We start from the raw sequence: 22719 nt of genomic DNA on the forward strand, positions 1-22719 counted from the left end.
AGGACAACGACGCAAACCATGCAGAACATTGAACAGTTTGTTAAGCGAGTGATGATATACAACGTGACGGTGGCTCTGCTCACTGGTGTTGGCTGCTGTATTGGAGCATTAGTTGTGCTGGTGAAAAAGATCAACAGCCACCGAGAGATGAAGGAAAAGATCGAAAGAGCCAGAAACAGGAGGGATAAGAGCTTGCAGCAGGCAGAGGAAGCGGTGCTCCAATACAAACAGTCGGTGAGAGTTCAGAGCCTTGAACTTTGAACCCTTTAATGTTCTCTCTTAAGAGAAATATAAATGTTTTTTCTGTTTATAGTTGAATCTTGATGGAGTTTTAGGCATTTATCAATTCACTGTTTTTGTTGTCAACACGCTTACTTGAGCATAAGATAAAAGTGCTAAGAGTTTTCCAGCAATTTCATTATATGTAAACATATAACGAAATTTGCATTCCAGAACACCCATCCAAGAGAAATACAAACAACAGAAACAAACAGTGGAGACAGGTGTCTGAGGTCATGCAGCCGTTTTACCGGCGTGACCTTTAGCGGGAAAACAGAAAGAGATACACTGGGATAGGTAGGTTAAAAAAATCATCTCGTACTGTGTTCATTATGAACACCTTACGAGGTTCCAAAAAAACACCTTAACAAAGCAGCAGCACATTTAAAGCCTAGAAAGCACTAGGGTGGGTAGGGGAGGGGCTGCCAGCGGAGACGAGCAGGATACTGTGATGGCCACACAGCTTCCAGACCAGCAGTTCATGATAATGTTCATGATAAGATGGTATAGTCAGCCTTGGTTGCCAGGATACCAGTTCATACAGGTCACAACACGTGGCGGGGGCGAATAGCATCTGTTTACATAACATCTCCAAGAGACGATTTAGACAGACAGCATCCAAGGCCGCCTGGGAGCCAAATTCCAAATACTGCAATTGTTTTGGTTCAGGCCGTCATAACTATTTGCTGACAGACCTTACAGTTTTCAGGTTACCTCTCAAAGTCCAATAATCCGAATTTGGTTCTACTCCGCCATGCAGAACATACACTCCAACACTCCTCCAGATGTAATCCATTTCTATTCAGCACTACTGAGTCTGACTGAGTATGTAGTGTTTCTGCGTCCCTCATAGGCAGCCTTACTAGGCCTGAACAGCTGCCTGGAAACCATATATCCCCAGGTCCAATTTGGGAAAAATCCTGGTATCAATATATATGCCACATCCACACAGTGCAGCCAGGAACGTTATCTTCCATCCCCACGGGAATCCATAACATAGCCAGCCGGGTGTGTAGTCAGACCAGAGGAAAGAGGGTTCCCCTTCTCCCAGTCTCCTTGTGATGAGAATTTGGCCATCAATAGTGTTGAGAGACCAGCTGACCAGATCCATAATTTAATTTCCAGTTCAGGGATGTGTAAAGGGACGCTCTAAGCAGCAAAAAGCAGGGGAAGTTAGGGAAGGCTGGGGAGAAGAGAAAAATGCGTCCGTCTCCACCGAGAGCAGGAAGAAAAAAAAAGGAAAAACTATATTTACAGTTCCAGTCAAAAATCTGAACACACTGATCCATTCATATGTGAGTCTGCTCAGACTTTTGACTGGCACTGCATATTGGACTCTATAGTGCGATTAAATATTAATTTAAAAATCAGGACTCTCTGAGTCCAGCAATACCTCACCTATCAATAGCCTACCAGCTAATGCTGTTTACTTTAAATATTAGTATTTATCTGACACCCTGGTATAACCAGAGTAGATAAATAACTTTACCTGATATAAAATGGGCACTTCAAACGCGAGCATTTCTGATCATGTCCTCAGTCCAATTTTTATCAATACATTTGATGGCTTGCAACCATAGACACCTCCGTTTTCTCTCAAACAGCTGTGATCCCGTGGGAATTCGGTACAAGTTCAGTCCACGTTTGGTAAAGTAGAAATTCTGACAGCCAAACATGCAACAGCCAGACATTTTGATGCTGATATCGCTTTTAAATCATGTTTAAATGCTGTGCAGTCTCGTTGTTCTTATTGATTTGAATGGAGTAGCAGTTCACTTCCGTTGCCAAAATGCGCGTGCATCCTTTGATGACGTAGGCTGTAAAAGGGTCTATTGTTCCTGCTTTTAATGGAGCTCCGATACCAGGATTTCCCATGGCAATGGGTAAATAAATAGCTGATCCTCTGTTTTAACACAGTGGATTGAGGCTCGTGTCTGTCAATGTGGAGCATGACAATTATCTTAAAGAAAAAAGAAGGAAGGAAAGAATCAGCTTGGTCCACTCTGTCAACTTCATAGACAGAAGAAAAGTTTGATATAAAATATATAATTTATTTTCTAATGTCATATCATTTACTCAACTTGAATTTTCACCAGATGAAGCTGAATCCTAATTTTACATTTTAAAGCAAAAAATAAGAGACAGCAGTAGACGTCATTTTAAAGTTATCTTTGCTACAGTTTATGACAATTCCTTTGTTTGAATAAGTATTCATTTTAAATTTAATCTACTGATGGAATGTACCAATCTCATTTAAAAAAAAAATCTTAAATGGAGACTGTCATTTTTTTCTGCAGTTAATGGATAAAAATGTGTAATGAGATTTAGAAAAAAAAACTGCTTTAATGCTCCCAGTTTAACCATTTGTAATCTGATTTAATGTCAGAGTCACTGATAGATGGTGGCTCTCTGACAGCCACAGCAGATGTTTTACTGAGTTACTGAACTCTCACCTGTAACAATAATAGGTTCATATTTAACTGAAAACATGCAGGACAGCTTTCCCAGTCTGTAATGAATGTTAAGTTTAACCAATAAAGGTAAACATGTTATGTCTTAGCTTCATAGATTTTAAATATTTCAGTACAGGTTTGGGAAGATGAGCCATTTCAAATGAAGAACCCAAATCGTGTTGGGGAAAATTAAGCCATTATGAAGAGATCCAAATGGGATGAGCTGGGAAATTACTGGAGCCTGAACTGGATCTGGGCTCTAACCAGCCTATATCAGTGATCCTGATCTGTTTTGATTCCTCCTGCTGTGCAAGTGGATTGGGACACATTTTGCTGATCTGTTATGGATCCAGTGAACTTAGGGAAAGTTTTTCTTCTTTCTTTTTTTTGATGATTTCAGACACCATAACTTTCAAAATATCGACAGTGTTTAAGTCACATTAAATACATTTAGTTTATTTTTCAAGTCTTAAAATGATTTCAGACTCATCTTCACTCAAATATTCATATGATCTCCAAGATCCAGACATTTTTCCATCAGTGTAACCTTTTACAACACGACTGTGTGTTCTGCATCTAAAGCTTTATATAGATAAGTTTGATAGGCTGGAGCCTATCCCAGCTGACATAGGGCAAGAGGCACAGTACATCCTGTACAGGTTGCCAGCCTGTCACAGGGCCAACACAGAGAGACAGATAACCATTCACGCTATGGGCAATTTAGAGTGACCAATTAACCTAATCCCAGTAACTGCATGTCTTTGGACACTCTAAATTGCCCATAGGTGTGAGTGTGGATGGTTGTCTGTCCTTCTGTGTTAGCCTTGTGACAGACTGGCGACCTGTACAGGGTGTACCCCGCCTCTTGCACACACCCTCGCCATCCGTGCGACCCTGAACAGGATAAGTGGATGGATGGCTTAATTAGTTATGTTTTATTAAATGTGGCAGGGAGGTGGAACATGGGCAAAGCAAGAATCCTGAATCTGTAGATCCATATAGCTGTATTCCTTTGTTGCACCTCCATATATTTTTGACATAATTCTGTGTGGGTGTGTGTCATTGGTCTTCCAGCATCCAACAACTGATGCTGCTTTCATCATGTCACTGTCCCTGTCTGAGTTGACAAAGCAGCTGAAGGAAGGCTCACTGAGCCCTGAGGACGTGCTTTACTCCTACATAGAAAAGGTTCAGTATCCAACATGACACAGCATAACTATAATTGTTCATAGTAGGTAAAATGAACCAAAACACAACTTATATAAAGTAATCAATTTAATTTTCCAGTCCTATCTCAGTGTTAGTTACTTTTCACCTTTGTCCTACTGGCAACATATTGTTTATTATTTCTTACGGATAATTGTCTTCTAACATATTTGTGGGTTTCCAACAAGATTTTCACACTTTACAAAGTGCTTTAAAATCCACATCCCTTCTGGGAGAACCTGGTAATCTGAACCTGTCTGTGCTTGTTTCCTTTCCAACAGACTCTGGCTGTAAACAAAAAGCTGAACTGCTGCACCGAAATTTTGTTAGAGAGCTTGGACCAACTGAAAACTGTTGGCTCCAACAAGGAAGGTCTCTTGTATGGAGTTCCAGTCAGCATCAAAGAAAATGTTGCAGTTAAGGTATTATAAAGATTACACAATGCAAATAAATGGCAATTACACTTAAAGGTTTTCCAAATATGGATGTACAATATTTGTACAGTCTTTGATGGACCCTCATCTTTTATTGACAATGCAAGAATCATGACTGTTCTTGTGGTGTGGTCAATAACCTGGATCAGCCTGCTGAAAAGGACAGCGTGCTTGTTCAAGTCCTGAAGAAACAAGGAGCTATTCCCTTTGTGAAAACCAACTTGCCCCAAGCCCTTTTTAGGTAAATCTTCTATTAATGATTAGTAATGAAAATATGTGGCAGTGGCGCAATGGGTAGGCGTTTGCCTTGCAGCCGGAGGGTTGCCGGTTCAAGCCCCTGTCCCTGTGCTGCTTTGTGTCCTTGGGCAAAACACTTAAACCACATTGCCTAACGGTAGTGCCGGTCTCTGGCTGCATGACCGTAGATGCTCGTCTCTGGATAAGTGATCTGGAACAATCATTTTGTTGTGTGCCTTGTGTGCACAATGACAATGAGTTGAATCTAACATCTATCTAATCAAATAAAAAAAAAAAAAAAACTATAAAACGGTTAAAAACTATGTGCACTCATTCAGTTGTCTTTACCCATTTCAAGTATACATATTATGTAAAGGCTCATTGCCTTTCCATTACCAGTCTGTGTTTCTTTGTCCACCTTCAGCTTTACCTGCAGTAATCCTATTTATGGGCAGACCGTGAACCCCCATAACCCCCAGAAGACCTCTGGAGGTTCATCTGGTGGGGAGGGGGCTCTCATTGGGGGAGGAGGCTCCCTGCTTGGCATAGGCAGTGATTTAGGTGGCAGTATCCGTATTCCTGCCTCATTCTGTGGGATCTGCGGTTTCAAGCCAACATCAGGTCGGCTGAGGTGGGTCTTATTCAGTCGGTTTCATGCAAAATTATTGCACAGTGATGAGTTCAGTTTTTATCTTTGTTAATACCTTTGGGTGATGATCAGTTTACAGGGGCTTCGTTCAATTTCTCGAGGGCAAAAATCAGGTAAGGAACATGTCACATTCGCACAAAGTAAATGCAAAGTTACACAACCACTGTCTAGCAATTTACCACACATTGTGTGGAATATTTGGTTGATTGCTTTGCTTCTTATTAAAACTAGTGCTCTCATCTCCTGGACCCATGGCAAGAGATGTGGATAGTTTGGCTCTGTGCATGCAGGCACTTCTTTGTGACCACATGTTTTCTTTGGACCCCACTGTTCCACCATTACCGTTTAATATGGAGGTGTGTCCTGTACTGATGGATTAATTTAATCTGTTTATGAACTTTTTAAATTTTTTTTTCTTTTATTGGCTGTGAATGTATGTATAAGCTATCAGTTTGTATCATTTCATTTAGGTGAACATTAACTGTTTTTTTTGTTTGCTTTGGATGTGTTGTTAGGTAGTTTGTTCGATTGTGTTCATTTAAAAAAAATTTGGTAAGCTGACATGAAGACAGTTCAGGATTATTTCATTGGACTTTGAGCAGGTAGTTACTAAATGTTAAAACCTATAAATTAATCCAATAGCTTATTGTCTTAACAAATCATTTGGTTACTGGCATAACCCCGGTTCTCTGAAAACCGAGTGTGGTATCTCACTATGGGAAGCGCCCTCTGGCGTGACCAGTCATGGAAGCTCCACTACACCATGTCTGTCCTAGACAGACCAATCACTTCAAAGAACACGGGGTCCCCCAACCCCCTTATAACAGTCCCCTGGCCCCATACCAGGCATTCTCAAAGTATTTCTTCCACGTGCCCATGCAAGTAGGGCAGTGCGGTGAGATACCGCACTCGGTTTTCAGAGAACCAGGGTTACGCCAGTAACCAAACATTCTCTTTCAAACCTCGCTCGGTATCTCACTATGGGAGATATAGCCCACTCCCGGATTGCATGCTCCAAAGCCTATAACCCCGTACCTCAGGTAGATCAAACCTACACTTGCTCCAAACAAGAAAAAGATTAGCATGCATTAAGAGCCCACACTAAGGACAGAGTGTGCTAGTGGGGGCGCAGTCACATCAAGGCAGTAAAACCTAATAAATGTGTGTGGGGATGCCCAACTAGCAGCTGCACAGATGTCCCCCACCAAAACACCCCTAAGCAGGGCCCATGAGGTAGCCATTCCTCTGGTGGAATGTGCACGCAGGTGTACAGGAGGCTGAAGTCCCTGGCTCTCATACGCCATCACAATAGCCTCAAATACCTAGTGTGACAACCGCTGGCGGGACACAGGCTTCCCTCTGTGTGAGGGGGCCCAGGACACAAAGAGCTGGTTGCTTTCCTAAACCCCTTTGTCCTGTCCAGATAAATACATAATGCTTGGACAGGACAAAGTGAATTAAGCCGTCTCTGGCTCTCATCAACAAATGGAGGGGGGTGAAAAGCTAATAGCTCAAGAGTGGGGCAGCTATAGGTAGAGTCCCTAACTGTTATGACGGACTGATGGTTTGGCTGAAACTGTGCATTGAAGCCCTCTCACCGCCGATGGAGCTGCCAGGCCGCGATGCCTGAGCAGGAGGGAGAATAGCATCCTCCTCATCTTCATCGTTATCCTCTCCGAGGATCCTCATCTTCTCCACGCTCCTCTTTGGAGTCGAGGAGTTGGTTGAAAAAAAGGAAGAAATTCCGCCTCCAGCTCCTCGACCATGTCCCCCCAGCAAGCAGCAGTTGAGCCAGATTTATCGCTGGGCCCCGCCATAGTGTCGGAAAGAGGCGGATCGGCTTTTGAGGCCGCCGCCACCCACAGATGCCGCTCCCGGATTCTACCAGTCATAGCGCGGCAGTGCTTTCAGGAGTCGGGGTTTTTCCAGCGATGCCTGTGCGTGCTTGACACCCATAAAGGCGATGCAGAGGGGATGGGGATCTTTCCCCAAGATGGTCAACCCACAAGCGGCTGGGCGAGGGTGGGACGTGACATCCTTAACCCGGCTGCCACCAGTGTTCCCCTGAGAGCATCCATTGGTAGACATAATACTAATGCTCAGCTTTGACAGCTAGCAGTAACTTAACAAAACACGAGCTACTTGACGTGCTCCTTTGAACGCGCGGATATGCAGCAAAGCAACAACCCCTAAGACACAAATATTTTCATGACAAAAATGTGACTAAAAACGGAATGAAATGCTATTCCTGTAACCAGAAAAACCCACATTCAGGGACTACCTTGACGGCTGCATCGGCAAACAGTTAAGTGGATGGTCCTGGTCCAGGATCGCCGAGAAGCTTATAATGATCTTCGCGGGGAAGAAAACGAAAATGCCTGGTGTGGGGCCAGTTGACTGTTATAAGAGGGTTGGGGGACCCCGTGTCCTTTGAAGCGATTGGTCTGTCTAGGACAGACGTGGTGGTAGTGGAGCTTCCATTATTGGTCACGTCAGAGGGCGCTTCCCACAGTGAGATACCTCACTTGGTTTTCAGAGAACTCTCTATTACTCTTATTACCTATATTATTGTCTTGTGATAAACAGTACAGCATCAATCTTATATTTAGAAATATCTATTAGTTAACTAAAAGACATTCAATTCAATTCAATTTTATTTATATAGCGCCAAATCACAACAAACTGTCGCCTCAAGGCGCTTTGTATTGTGGGTAAAGACCCTACAATAATACAGAGAAAACCCAACAGTCAAAACGATCCCCTATGAGCAAGCACTTGGCGACAGTGGAAAGGAAAAACTCCCTTTTAACAGGAAGAAACCTCCAGCAGAACCAGGCTCAGGGAGGGGCAGTCATCTGCTGCGACCGGTTGGGCTGAGGGGAGAGAAAGACATGCTGTGGAAGAGAGCCAGAGATTAATATCAATTAATGATTAAATGCAGAGCTTTTCTGTTCAATTCTCTCAAAACATGAAAATTCCTCACCCGTAGATATACAGAAGTGCCAAACCTCTAAGGATTGGTTATTTGGAAAACAATGGCTACATGCAGCCATTTCCAAGCATGGCCCGAGGCATCAGAGAGATCAAAGCTCTGTTAGACCAAGCAGGACACACAGTAAGACTACACCACACACAGTCAAGTTTACGATTATGAGCCATGTATCTTGTGACAGTGTTGTCTTTTATGCTTTTAGTTGGTCCTTTACCATCCACTGAAGATTGCTCAAATTTTCCCAGAACTTGTGGTGAAGAGTTTATTTGCAGATGGATGTACCACCCTGAAACAACAACTGTAAGTTGTTCCTTTTAATAATTAAGTTAACTCATTCTTAACTTAAATCATCTAATACCTAGAGATTTAGTTTTTGTTTCAGTGCTTACTGTTAAAAATATCACCATGCCTCCATTGTCTTATAAACACATGGTGATGTTTTACCTCTTGGAACTTCTTGAAAACATTATAGCAATTCTCAGTTCAGAGAATCTGAACAGACTCTTTTGTGATGTACCAATGATCCCTTTCATTTTAGGAAGGGGGAACCTCTGGACTTTTTAATAAAGAAACAGCTTTTTAATTACTTTCTCCCTAAGTGGTTGAAGAAAATCCTTTCATTCCTGCTCAAACCTGTGGTGAGTTTTCTCATTCAATGACATGTCATATGTATGAATTGGGCCATTATTTAATAATCTTAAATATCTTAGCTGTTCCTAGGCTTGTGCTCTTCTGGACAGAGATCTCGGATGTCGTTCCTGGAATTTGCTGGAGCCACTCTCCCAGTTTGGTGGTCACAGCCCGATGACCACCAAACTGGGAGAGTGATTACCATGGGGACCACTGTTTTCTTCACCTTCCATATCCTGTCCCTTCTCTCAGCCCTTTGTATTTCTCTAACTTCTCGTGTTCCTTTCTCTTGATGTTGCTATCACCTGCCCCTGAGACAATCCAGCACATAACCAAGTGGCTGACATAGTATACAGGAACATCTGTGTCAAGTATAACCTGAAAGTCCCAAGGTTAAAATGGATTACACACCAAAGGCTGGTTGAGAATGACCGAGCTAAGATCCTGTGGGAAGAAGGAAGCTCGAGAAATACCACGCACTGAGGGAAGGGCTAGAGAGGATATGGAAGGTAAAGGTATAGTCACTGTGGTAATCAGAACATTTGGGGGTAATGACCAAAACTGGATGGTGGCTCCAGCAAATTCCAGGAATGACATCTGAAATCTCTGTCCAAAAGTGTGCAGTCCTAGGAACAGCTAAGATACTGTGCAGGACCTTCAAGCTCTCAGGCCTCTGGTAGAGGAGCAGAGCTTGGAGGACAAAGGCTGTCCACGGGGTGAGTGGAGAATTACAGGATTCCTGCTAAATCTGTGAAATCTAACTTTTTTAAAAGTCATTTTAATTTCAATTCCCTAAAATTTTACTTCAAGAAGATTTTTCCTACTTTTTTAAAGTCAGTTCAAGTGGCTTTACTTTAGAAATGACGTCAAGAAAATTGTCTCTTGCCTGATAAATTCAAGAAAAGTTAAAAGTTTTCATATTAAAGCCAGATTCTCATTTCTTGGTGGGTTGTAAGCCAGCCTGCCACTAGATTTAGATGTTGTAGACTTCACAGCACCTACATGCTATACACCTCCCTCCACTGTTAGTAGTCTACATTCTGTTAGCCAGTATCCAATCACAGACTTGCTATCCTCTTGCTTTTGTCTTTGTGGTCCTCATTTAGTTTTACATGTATTTGTTTGGCTAAGGCACCCGCCAACAGTAAATCATTCATTGGTGGAGGGGAGAGCAGCAGATGTGTGCAGACTATGACACACACACTTGAGAGGGAAGCCTTCCATCCATTGCTTTATTTCAGGTTTACCACAGTAAGGCCTAGTGCAAAGGTAAAAATGGTTCACTGAAGGTAAAAATGGTTCCTATCAGTGAACCACATTCCAGTAAAATAAATACGTTTGTTTTTTTGCTTTACCCCTCTTTTTTCCCCCTTTTAAAAAATTATAACCACAGATCCCTCTAAATTGTATTCATTAATATGGCATACAGGGTCAAGGTCAAATCAGTACTGGCGATCATTTCAATTCACTTACTAATTCAGTTATTCCTATTTTTAGTGTTTATTGTCATTTAGGAATTTTGAATTCCCAAGATAAATCTGCTTGATTTTCTTCTCTCTTCTGGAATTTCCAAAATTTCCAGCTGGTTCGTCAACATGTACTGAACAGCTCTGTAGATCTACATGCAGAATGACGAAGTGTATAAACCCTCTGATCACTAAAGACGTACCTGGTAGCTACACGGTAAAATGCATCTCATTGGACATCTAACCCAGTCATCAAACTTTAACAAATATGATAAAACAAAGTCAAGACAGCCAATGCAATCTTAAATAGGCCATTTAACTTCTCCACACACATTCATAGCTTCTTACTTTTTCCATCCATTCCAAGGAATTTGTTGAGGCTTACTCGACTCAGCTGGCCTCTGTCTCACACAAGCAGCCATGTTTACGACCTTCCGACTGGTCCAGACAACTACCTTGATCCTAGTGGCTTTGGACTCAATACATCTTGCACTATGTTTGTGCACACCAGCATTGGTGACAAAGGGACCAATGGGGAGAGGTTACTGAAACTTGGTGAGAATGGGGTTGATGTCATATTTTGCAGATCATGCCAACGCTGCAGCGGCGCACCCTCTTGTCCCAGCTTGATGTTTTTCATAGTGAAGAATGTGTATATAATCTTGGTTTTTGTTTTTTGGTTTTTTTTTTTCTTGGCAGGCTCCTCATAGTTCTGCCATCATGAGTGCTCTTTGTGGAGTTCGGTAAGAAAATATTATTGAAATTAGTCATCTGTGGTTTTTTGTTTCGTTTTTTGCATTTTCTCATAATACATATGCTAGGAATAATTTCAAAACACACTACTTTGTTTTTAGATCTGTTCAAGATCTGTGGAAGCATCATGCTGCTGTTGAGGTATCATTAGCTTTCAGCTAAAGATGTGTGGTCTTGTGTGAAAGTATAAAGGGGAAAGTGAAATTTCCTGGGGTTTTTTTTGTTTTTTTAGGATTACATTCATGAGACGATAGCACATTGGAAGAGCTACAACATTGACGTGCTGTTGTGCCCTGTGCCTGGACCAGCCTACAATGCCTCATTCTGTGGCAGAATTCCACGTACAGTATACTGCATATGAGAGAAAACTTAATCTTTCTGTCTGCCACTTTGTTTTCAACACAATCTCGAGATAAGCTTTAAGATATTTAAAATGCTAAACATAAGTAACACATTAGATCAGTTATTTTGACTTTGTTCATAATTTAAAAAATAATTACATAGAGCTGTAAACTTTCAAAGGACTGCGGTAATTAGAAGGAAATGAAAACACTTAATTTTTCCAGTTTAATCTGTAATTGTGTTCTAGTTGAGGTAAAGGTGTGATTAATGTTTGAACCAATTCAGAGCATTCACTGGGGGACATGATGCAGTTGAGAAACAATAAACTGAATACCAATGTACAAAGCAGTTACAAGGTTGAGTAATTCCAGAGAACCATTGGACTTTAAAAAGTGAATAAAAAGAGACTCTAACTCATTGAAGATGAAGATAGCTACCTTTTGTCTACTGCTGTCATACAGATCAAAAGGGGTGACAGGGCAGAGTTTCAAGGACAGTAGGGGTTATGAAGCTGTCTTTAGATCAGACCTGGGCATTGTATGACTGGGAAAAATGTCTGACTTTTGAACCAGATGCAAGATAAAATGACTGAAATGAAACAAGGGCTGACATTGGTACACTATATTGCCAAAGGTATTCATTTGCTCTTCCAAATCATTGAAGTCAGGTTTTCCAGTCGGTGCGCAGAGGTTGGCAACTTTCTGCAGAATCAATCAAACCTGCAAACTTCATGTGGCTTTCAGCTCAGCTCAAGAACAGTGCATAGAGAGCTTCATGGAACAGGTTTTCATGGCTGAGCAGCTGCATCCAAGCCTTACATCACCAAGCTCAATGCAAAGCGTCAGATGCAGTGGTGTAAAGCATGCCACCACTGGACTCTAGAGCAGTGGAGATGTGTTCTCTGGAGTCCCAAATCACACTTCTCCATCTGGTATTCCAATGGATGAGTCTGGGTTTGGAGGTTGCCAGGAGAACGGTACTTGTCTGACTGCATTTTGCCAAGTGTAAAGTTTGCTGGAGGGGGATAAAGGAGTGGGGTTGTTTTCAGGAGCTGGGCTCAGCCCCTTGGTTCCACTGAAAGGAACTTGTAATGCTTCAGCACACCAAGACATTTTGGACAATTTCATGCTCCCAACTTTGTGGGAACAGTGTGGGGTATGGCCCCTTCCTGTTCCAGCATGACTGCACACCTGTGTACAAAGCAAGGACCATAAAGACATGGATGAGTAAGTTTAGTGTGGAAGAACTTGACTGGCCTGCACAGATCAACATGATAAAACACTTTTGAGCAGAGACGGTGAGCCAGGCCTCCTCATCAGTGTCTGACCTCACAAATACACTTCTGGAAGAATAGTCAAAAATAAAGTAAACTTTGCTTATTGATAAAATTTTTGTTGTTTTTTACAATGGCTTTCACATTTTGATTCTCTAATTGTAACATTTATTCTCACCAGCAGCAGATTATAAGGAGATAAAATTAATATTGATCAGAATTAAGTTTCGCTTATTGATGCGGCCCTCCACAATAGTCCAGTTTCTCACATGTCCCCTTGAGAAAATTGATCGCCTGTCATTGATCTAGATATTTCATTAATCTAACAATGTCTTCACATTTCCAAATGTTCAGACATTGTTAGATTAATGAAATCATGGGTTAATTCAACAGAAATAACATTTGTAAGGGTTAAAGAATTTTTCAATATTCATCATCAATAATCTATTTGTATTTTTTATTATTTCAGATCATGCTAGTTGCACATTACTCTACAATCTCCTCAACTTTCCTGTGGGTGTAGTGCCTGTTTCCACAGTGACTGCAGAGGATGAGGAGGAACTCAACCACCAGCAAATGTTGCCCAAGCCCCTCAAAGTGGTAACACATGATTGAACACATGGTGTTATTGAAACTAATGTGGAAGCAGGTTCTCTTGCAGAGCAAATCTTTCATGGGACAGATTTAAAGTTTAACCTGCTAAGACCCTGCGTCCACATGTAGGGGCGTTACATTTTGGCTTTGCTGCAGCTTATGTATCATTCTGGTCAGCAGTGTTTTATACTTTAAGCCGTGTTGACTTTGTTGTGTTTTCCTGTAAAATAAACCCACTGTCCCCATCTGAGGACATTTTTTTTTTCTTTTTACAGAAGTATGTAACAAAATAAAACTTCCTGCTGAAAGAGGAAGCTTAGTTTATATACATATCAGGTCCATTTAATCACAAATATCTAGGAGAAATTAAAAATGCATTGCAAGCAGGAGCTCAGGTCTTAGGAGGTTAAAATAAATGCATGTATTATGGAATACTGTGGATGGGTGCCAGTGTGCTTCATTGTAGTTTTTATCACACCTTTCTGTAATGGGCCATGTACATCCACGAGGATGCTTCCTATTACTCTTCTGTGTATGTTAACAATAACTTAACATTGGAAGTTAGTCCTCTTAAGTGTCCATGAATATTAAGCATCAGCTGTACTTTACAGCCTTGAAAAATTGATTACTTTGTGAAGCATGTAATGTAATTCTTAATGTTGTTCTGTGAGTTTTTTTTTTTTTTTTAAAGTCTGGTTAGGAAGATGATCATTTTGAAACGTCTTTTCACATTATCAATTATGTATTCTAATAGTTGCATTGTGAAACCACAAGGGGGTAGCTAAAATTGTTTCAGCTTCTGGATATTATCTAAGGAATGAAAAATTACTTAATTTCTTGATCAATCAAGAAATCCTTTGTGTATAAATGTCCAAGCAGATAACCAACACTTGACCATATTTTTAAAGTTAATACTGAAAACACGTACATTGGAGAAGTTAAAAACAGCAGTTTATCTAATATTTTTATTTTTTAAAAAGGCATGTATAACTCTTCAATATTCCACTTCATCTGTATTTACTTAAAAAGACTTTACATCATTGTACTGAGTACACTGTTGCACGGGAAGGTTTTCAGTTTGGTGGTGGGTATAATTATGAAGCAAGCCCTTGAACACAGACATGTAAAAGGCCAGGCCATCATACACAGAACCAAGAACTAAAACAGATCAGACTATTCTGACTCTCATATTTGTATAAGTTTTATATTTTTTTGTCCTGGTGGTTCTTCATTTAGTGTCTCTTCTTAGTGTCTTTGTGGCTACACAAATTTATACATAATGTATGAAATGTTCCACAGTTTGTCAGTAGGTGGAGGCATAAGTCTGTGGTAGTGCATTAAGTGACAGGAGAGTGTGTGTGTGTGTGTTTTATTTATTTATTTTTTTTGGTTCAGGCAATGAGTGGAGGCGAGGGTCTGCCTGTGGCGGTGCAGTGTGTTGCCTTGCCGTGGCAGGATGAGCTCTGCCTGCGCTTCATGAAGGAAGTGGAACAACTGGTCAAACAGAAGAAGAAGTAAAGCTTGCTTTCTTTGTCAGTCTCGCACGAGACGCTGCAGGCTTCATATTTTATGTATGGTGGCACGAGAAAGTGCTAGATTCTTTTGAGAAGATTGAAACAATGTAATTATTAGGCAAAGATGCACAAACCTTCTGACATCATGGTACAAAAACTGATTTTCTTTTCTTTGATATATGAATTCAATGACAAAAACACTGATTTTTCACAGATAAAACATTATCATTTACCATAGTCACAATGTTAAAATCTGCTGTTAAACTGTTAAACAGTAATTACTCACTTTTCTCTTTCATCAGTTGTGAACACAGATTATATTTAGATTGTGATAAATTTCATGTTTTCTTTTAATCATTCCTGTTCAGTAAACTGTTATGTTGAAATATCAGTTTTTAATAAATGAACATCATGTAAAGAAGCATGCATTTTTAAGACACCCAACTACCAACTAGGTGCAAAGCATCTTTCTTTACCTTCTGCCCCCTCCACCTCTGCCTTTCTATCACTGTCCCACAGATGAGCGCACATCATTTTCATTCATATTGTGAGTGATTGTTACACTGACGCCATAATGTAAGAAACATAAGAAAAGAGATAAAGGAGACTAATGACACATGGCGCCTCAATCTACAAGGCCAGTGCACCATGTTGTCATATTGTGATTACCCTGTGCTATTGTAAATATGTGTTTCTGTTGGGCTTACATAAATTTACATATGTTTTAAAACTCTCCTGGGATGGGAAACCATTAGGGACAACGTTAGTGTTTTCCATTACAGGCACCCACGTTTTCAGCGCTGTTTCACAGAGTGGAAATGGCCATGCGCATGCAGCAGAGGAAGGAGGGCACATTAGGTGAGGAGGAGAGCTGGAATTGAGAGGTTGTTCTTAGCATTATCTGAGGCACATAGAGAGAGTGTGTGGCTCTTGCTGTGCTACTCAGTCAGGGAGCATTAAGCTTTAAGAGGCAGTGAAGAGTCTCAGGTCTTCAGAGGGAACTTGACATTGTTCATAAATCCCTCAGGATCTGAGACAGAAGTAATGGTACATACACACACACGCACGCACACTCCAGACTTCAAATTGGCCTATTAAATATATTTGCAATTTTGCAGACATTAAAATTTATTTAAATATTAGCTATTTAGTCCAGCAATGAAGGAAAAAAAAAAACATGATTAGAGAGTCCCGAATATTTGTTAGTCTGCCAAATATAGCAGTAAGCATAGTTTTTCTTTCAGATCTTCTTAGTTGTTTGTGTAATAAAAACAATCTAAACTTTTTCACTTTGATTTTTTTATTTTAACACTAATTTGTCTAACAATGAAAAATTCTCTGTGAACTGTAATGTGTTATGCCTTAACACATTAATGTCTTAAAGCATAACTTATAGACTTGAACTTATTGGCAATGTTCTGAAAAGTATTGCAGATGAAAATTTATCATTTTCATCTGATGCAAGGAATTAACATTTTAATTTCTCTTGATTAATACAAACACTTCTGGATAAATGGGGAAAATAATTAATGGCAGCAACCCAGATTGTAATGTACAAAATATTTTGAGAAAAGTACTGAACAGTGGAAATATCTTCTATGGCTGTATAATCACTGACCACTTTATTAGGTACACCTTGCTAGTGCTACTTTTGCCTTCAAAACTGTCTCAATTCTTTGTGGCACAGATTCAGCAAGGTGCTGAAAACATTCCTCAGAAATGTTGGTCCATTAACATGATGGCATCACACAGTTGCTGCAGATTTGCTGGGTGTACATTTACAGTGTGATGCGAATTTCCTGTTTCACCAGATCCCAAATTATTGGATTGAGAGCTGGTAACTGTGGATGCCATTTGAGTACACTGAATACAGTGAATTCATTTTCATGTTTAAGAAACAAGTTTGAAATGATTTGAGAATTGTGACGTGACGTGCTTTCATGTCATGTATGCCAAGTTCTGACTCTACCATCTGAATGTCGCAGCAGAAATCGAGACTCATCAGACTTAGTTTTGGTGAGCCTGGTGATTTATAGCCTGTTTCCTGTTCTTGATTGACAGGAGTGGCACCCAGTGTGGTCTTCTGCTGCTGTAGCCAATCTACTTCAAAGTTTAGCTTGCTGTGCATTCTGAGATGCTCTTCTACCCACCAAACTGCTCTACACTTCTAGTTTTCTGATTTTTTTGTTTGTTTGTTTATAATTGTTTTTTAAGGAATTACTCAGTATCTCTATCTCACCTGTAATAATCTACTTTATTACACCTAAAAAAAAAACATTTTTATTCTCTGGAGGAAATTATATTTGGACTTTTGATCAGCACCAAATTACAATAAGAATATTGACAATTATGGACAGTTATGCACCATTTTTGTGAATTATGTTGACTACCAATTCTAAAGCCTTGGGGCTACTTTACATTTTTATGATATAATACAGCATTTATTTTCTTTGAAGAATGCAACAATTGTTTTTTTAAACTCTGATTATTGTGCATGTGTCATGTGGTTTCAACTGTTTACTGGGCTGAGAACCAGGCCAAGGCTTTAGCCAGAAAGGGGCCTGTATGACCAAGACTCCTGTAGTGATTACTCAACTCTGGCCAGCATTCATCATAAGGTGTAAGGGACTAAGCTGGTTAAGCATGAGGACACAGTAGCAGTTCTGAAAAAAGTGGGTTCTATTTAGCCAAATAAAGTCAAATTATAATTCTAGGCCCCTTAAAAGAGGTCAGATGAACAGAACTCACATCATAATGATCGGACCAGTTTGACACACAAAACAGAAACGAACACTAACATTATCATCTAACAAGGAAAAACAACAACAGATAGTTTAATAGTTACTTAAACTTTAATGCTCATGCTCAGTTCTGACTCAGTCAGCACTTCCTGGATATAATGGTGCAGCATGTTTGCTCCTATGATGCCACCACGCACCAGCAGCTGAGCAGACACCCCAGCACTGATAAAACAAGAGAAAATAATTTAACAAAGTTGAACATACAAAATTAACGAAATGTGTACAACTGAAAATGCAACTAATGTACTGTATTTCAACAAATAAATAAATATGGATATATACATTATCATATAGGTTTGCATATTGCTGTGTGTAAGAAAAATAACATAAATCAGATATGTTTAAAGTGTTGGTGCATGGGGTTTCTGAATTAAGTGATCTGTGTCTAAAGCTGTTCAACAAAGTGAAAGAAAGTTTGTTTTACATTTCTTTCCTCAGCATTAGAGTCCAACCGCAGATTTGAGATATTGTGTGTTAGTTTGTAAAACTGTTACACTGAAGGAGGTGGAGCTGAACTCCAGTGAGCTCTAACCCATTAGCTTTAAATCCTATTGAGGGTAAAGCATACATTTTATATTTGGGAGTCTGAAGGGTGCATATAAATTTGTATGGATGTACTTCCTGCGGCGGTTGAAGAAATTCAACTTGCCAGCAAGGACCATGGTGCAGTTCTATACTGCCATCATCGAGTCCATCCTTACCTCCTCCATCACTGTGTGGTACGCTGGAGCCACCACTAGGGACAAACAAAGACTACAGCGCGTTGTGCACTCTGCTGAGAAGGTGATTGGCTGTAACCTCCCATCTCTCCAGGACCTGTACACCTCCAGGACACTGGGGCGTGCAGGTCGGATCACAGCCGACCACTCTCACCCTGGGCACAGACTTTTTGACCCTCTCCCCTCAGGCAGGAGGCTACGGTCCATTCGGACCAGAACCTCCCGCCATAAGAACAGTTTCTTCCCCTCTGCTGTTGGACTCATGAACAATTACCCTAAGACTGTTACCACCACCCTCCACAAACGCTGATGACCCTATGTTTATGCACCTGTCTGTTTGCACTCATGTATATATTCCTAGACTATAGTTTACATTCTTTTATCTTTTAATTATTCTCTGCACTGTATATTTTGTAATTTTGTAATATTGTGTTATAGTTCTAATATCTCTGTATATTTGTAATTTGTATACTTGTGTATTGTCTTTTTATACTTATTTGTTTTTTTATGTAAGCACGAAGTACCGCAGCAATTTCCTAATGCTGTGAACCTGTTCACCCATATGGCAATAAAAACCTTCTGATTCTGATTCTGTATACACCAGCATCACCAACAGCATATAATCTACTTCTGTTTGCGGGCCATATTTTTGCGCCATCGCTTCAAAGACTTTATATGTTAAGTACCTCATGTCTCTGACATTTTATTTTTGTAATTATTATTTTTAATATATTTATTTAAACTAATTTCTTAAATTTTACTGCCTTCTACATTCTTTAGCACTTTTTATTTATACTGTTCAAATTCAGATTAAGATATATGTTTACACTGTCGCACCTCAGGTCTGAGAGTAACACAATTTCAGTCCTCTGTATGTCCTGCACATGTGGTATTGACAATAACGATACTTTGACTTTGACTTTGAAAGCAACTGGTTGTTTACATTTAAACTGAACAACAAAAACCTATGCATTCATTAGTCATAGTCAGAAAAATGAATATCCTATTGTTTTTATGATGGTATAAATAATACTGAATATAGCACCAAAACTTGAAAAAGAAAGTAAATGAAAGAGAGAGAACCAGTTGTAATCATAGTGGAAGCATCCAGCGGTCTTCACAGCCAAGACGGTCCCAGGTGTTATTCTCATGTAACGTCTCATTGATAAGAGCAGCAAACACCTCATTTACAGGAACCTTAGGCTGTAAGATCAGGTACTTTAAAAGCCATCCAAATACATTCAGACCCTGCCTGTGTGCCAGCAAATAAAACACCTTGATATCGCTACAACTAAACTAGGATGATTCTGTCTTAATGTCCCATTTCAGGGACCAAGGAGCCCATAGTCTTTATGGCTTCACAGAATTGCAGAAAGTAATGTTTGACACAGCAGGAGTCGTCCCTTTCAGATGATCAAAGTGACAAGTTCATCCTGCAACCAGAGCCACTTACAGGCAACATCAAGAAGCAGCAAGATTGGCAGCTTTTAGGTCCTTGGTCCATTTCATCAGCCATTACTACCAGCAGTGGCGGCATGCTGTGGAGGACTAGTGGGAGGAGGGGAAGGCAGATTAACAGACAGCTGATACAGGTGTATAGGCGGTATCAAACAGCAGCTCTGTCAATACCGCAGGCTCCAAAATTCTTCAGATGGGGCTGGGATCCCTAGAGTATGCCCACTGATTTCACTATGACAGGATTAACAGGGAGCTTCATATGATTTTCTCAGATTCTGTGACTCAACAATTCAGTGATCCACATTCTATCGGCTTTAAAGGCCCCTATCCCAAGTTTCAAAAGCTTACCCTTCGGACAACGAACACTGTTTTTCTCCCAATGGTTCCGCTTTCCCTTTTTTGCTGCATTCAGTTGTTCATCAACCCCCGCATCCTTGCCAACTCTCCCATCCTCCATTCTCTGCACATCTGCTAGGTTTGGGTTTTCCTTTCTTCCCTCCAGCTGCCTTGCTTGGCCCAAGGCCCTTATAGCCAAATTGGTTTACATTGGAGAGATAAATGCTCTGCAAATGCGCTTAAACACGTACAGTAAAAATGCAGACAGTGCGTGTCAGGATTATCACCCAAGTCAGGGGGAGAAAGGAGAGCGTCTCTGTAGCACAAAGCTGGGGAGCCAGAGTGAAGCCTGCAGATAGAGTCCGTCTCATCCACTTCTCAGGAGAAAGAGAGGAGGATTTAGCATTTGCATGCTAGTCTGTAATTCCTGGCATTATATAACTTGTCGCCAACAATCAAACTCCTGTGGTATTGTGAAAGTATTGTTTCACATGGGTGAGCAAAGTGTGGAGTTACACTTTGGGGGAAGGCACTGGTGGCAGTTGGTCCGAGATGTACGCCAGAGACCACCCTGTAATCCCAGTTAGAGCAGCTATTCTGCAGCACAGCCTCAGGCCCAGCTAGAGAATGTGGACTTCAAAATCCTCAAAATATGCAGCTTAGTGCACAAATGACTTACTTGAATGTGTGATTATGTTCAAGGGGCAATTTAAAGATATTTCACCAGAGATTAAGAATCAAGAATTTAGCACATCACACTTATGCAGCTCCCCTTGTGCGAGTGTGCACTGTCTACATGTGTAAATAAGTCACACTGCAGAAGTCCTCCTCACTCTCGGACTGTGACGTTGATACTGTGATAGTACAGGTTGTTGTAGAAGGATCTAAAAGAAGAAAACTGAAGCTCCGTATGTTGGTTCTTACTTTGAACTTTTACAGTTTATTTATAATGGGAAGGTGCAACAGCATGAATATTAACCCTTCACATGGTTACATTTCGTCCCAAGTATATTCAGTATTTGATGTAACCATAAAAACACACGTGTGTTATCGTCCTCTCAGACTCTATATGTGTGTGTCAGATATCTTTAAATCATGTGGGAAAAGGATTTAAAGAAATAAAGATGATTTATCTTCTGTTAATTGTCTGTAAAGCACTTTTGCTAATATTTAACAACAAATCTCTTGTACTATTTCTGCAAGGTGGTGTAAGTACTGACATGTGCAAAGTTTTATTCTGTGCTTGCAACCATTTTGACTTTGCCTGTCTGTCTGTGGCCCTCAGTCCCCTAGCTCATTTGTCCGTAATGATAAGATCCTAAGTTAAACTTTTACATTCAATCATTTTCTCAAACTGCGTGCTTGCCTGCAAGGTTGTGGCACTTGTTCAAGATCAGCTTAATATATGTTTCCTATGAATAAGTATCTCAAGAATCATCTCTTAAAATAGGGTTCCTGGAGGGTCTTAAATGCATTTTTTTTAAAAAGTAATCAATTTTCATCTTATTTTTTCTTGTCCTTACGCAAATAAGTGTGTATAATGTTACAATTTACTCTTTTGTCGTGACATTTATGCAGTGCTGGAAAGGTAACATGGAAATATAATATTTTTCAAATGAACACTTACTCTGAAAAGGTTATAAGTGATGTAATTAATGTTACGTGTTAATTATTTCATTAAAATAATATTTGATTACTTTTCTAACAGATGCCTTAAATCAGTCTTTATGTTTTGTCACATATTATTCACTCATATGTAGCAAATGGACACTTCTTGCTTGTAGAGTAGTAACTTGGCATTCACAAAGAAACTAAGCATACCCATTTATATCATCAAGATCGGCATAACCAGAACATGAGCAGAAAATGGATGGGTGGATGACTGAAAATGTCCATTAACTCATCGGGAAAGTGTTTAATGATGTCAGATCCAGGAGGTAGAGAGATCATTTTCTCACAGAAATTTCACTGAGCTCTACAAGATTTTTTTTGGTTGCTCCCTTTAGGGGTCACCACAGTGACGATCTCACTCTGTCTCTCACAACCTCTTCTGCTACACCAACCTCTGCACATCCTTCTTCAGTACATCCATGCATCTTTTCATTGGTCTTCTTTTCCTCCTGTCTGACAGCTCCATCTTCAGCATCCTTTGCCCACTATATGGATCCCTCCTATCTCTCCTCTGACAAAAGTTCAAACATCTCAGCCTTGCTTCTCTAACTTTCTCTCCAAACTGCTGAACCAGAGCTGTTCCTCTGATATTCTCATTTCTAATCCTCTCTCTGCTGGTCAATCCCAGCAGAAATCTACACAGTCAGAATTCTTTTCAGCCAGAGGAGTTACCCCCCTGCTGGCCATTAAAACAAATGCAGGTTTAAGGTACTAATTTGCCTTCACTTTTCAGAACTGAAAGCTGCGTCCACCTTTTATGTACAGTCTCTGCGTTTGACATCAAGAATTTACAGCATTTTTTTCACAGTTTCATATTGTTTAATTTCTAGCACTGAAATACATGGTAATTGGACTAGTTCTTATATAGCACTTTTCTACTCTAACTGAGCACTCAAAGCGTTTGCATTCACC

The 22719-nt window shown here is 40.2% G+C and overlaps 1 protein-coding gene across 1 annotated transcript; it reads left to right on the top strand.

Moving 5' to 3' along the window:
• On the top strand, positions 1-15126 carry LOC115779125 (vitamin D3 hydroxylase-associated protein-like). The gene is made up of 15 exons (XM_030727617.1): positions 1-234; positions 3807-3920; positions 4220-4360; positions 4480-4613; positions 5034-5240; positions 5331-5371; positions 5490-5614; positions 8248-8373; positions 8453-8550; positions 8789-8888; positions 11046-11089; positions 11201-11240; positions 11332-11440; positions 13184-13314; positions 14704-15126. The coding sequence occupies exons 1-15, from the start codon at positions 19-21 to the stop codon at positions 14824-14826; spliced, it is 1749 nt and encodes a 582-aa protein (XP_030583477.1). The 5' UTR covers positions 1-18; the 3' UTR covers positions 14827-15126.
• Positions 15127-22719: the final 7593 nt, after the last annotated feature.

The sequence above is a fragment of the Archocentrus centrarchus genome, chromosome 4 (assembly GCF_007364275.1).
Source record: "Archocentrus centrarchus isolate MPI-CPG fArcCen1 chromosome 4, fArcCen1, whole genome shotgun sequence".
NCBI lineage: Eukaryota > Metazoa > Chordata > Actinopteri > Cichliformes > Cichlidae > Archocentrus > Archocentrus centrarchus.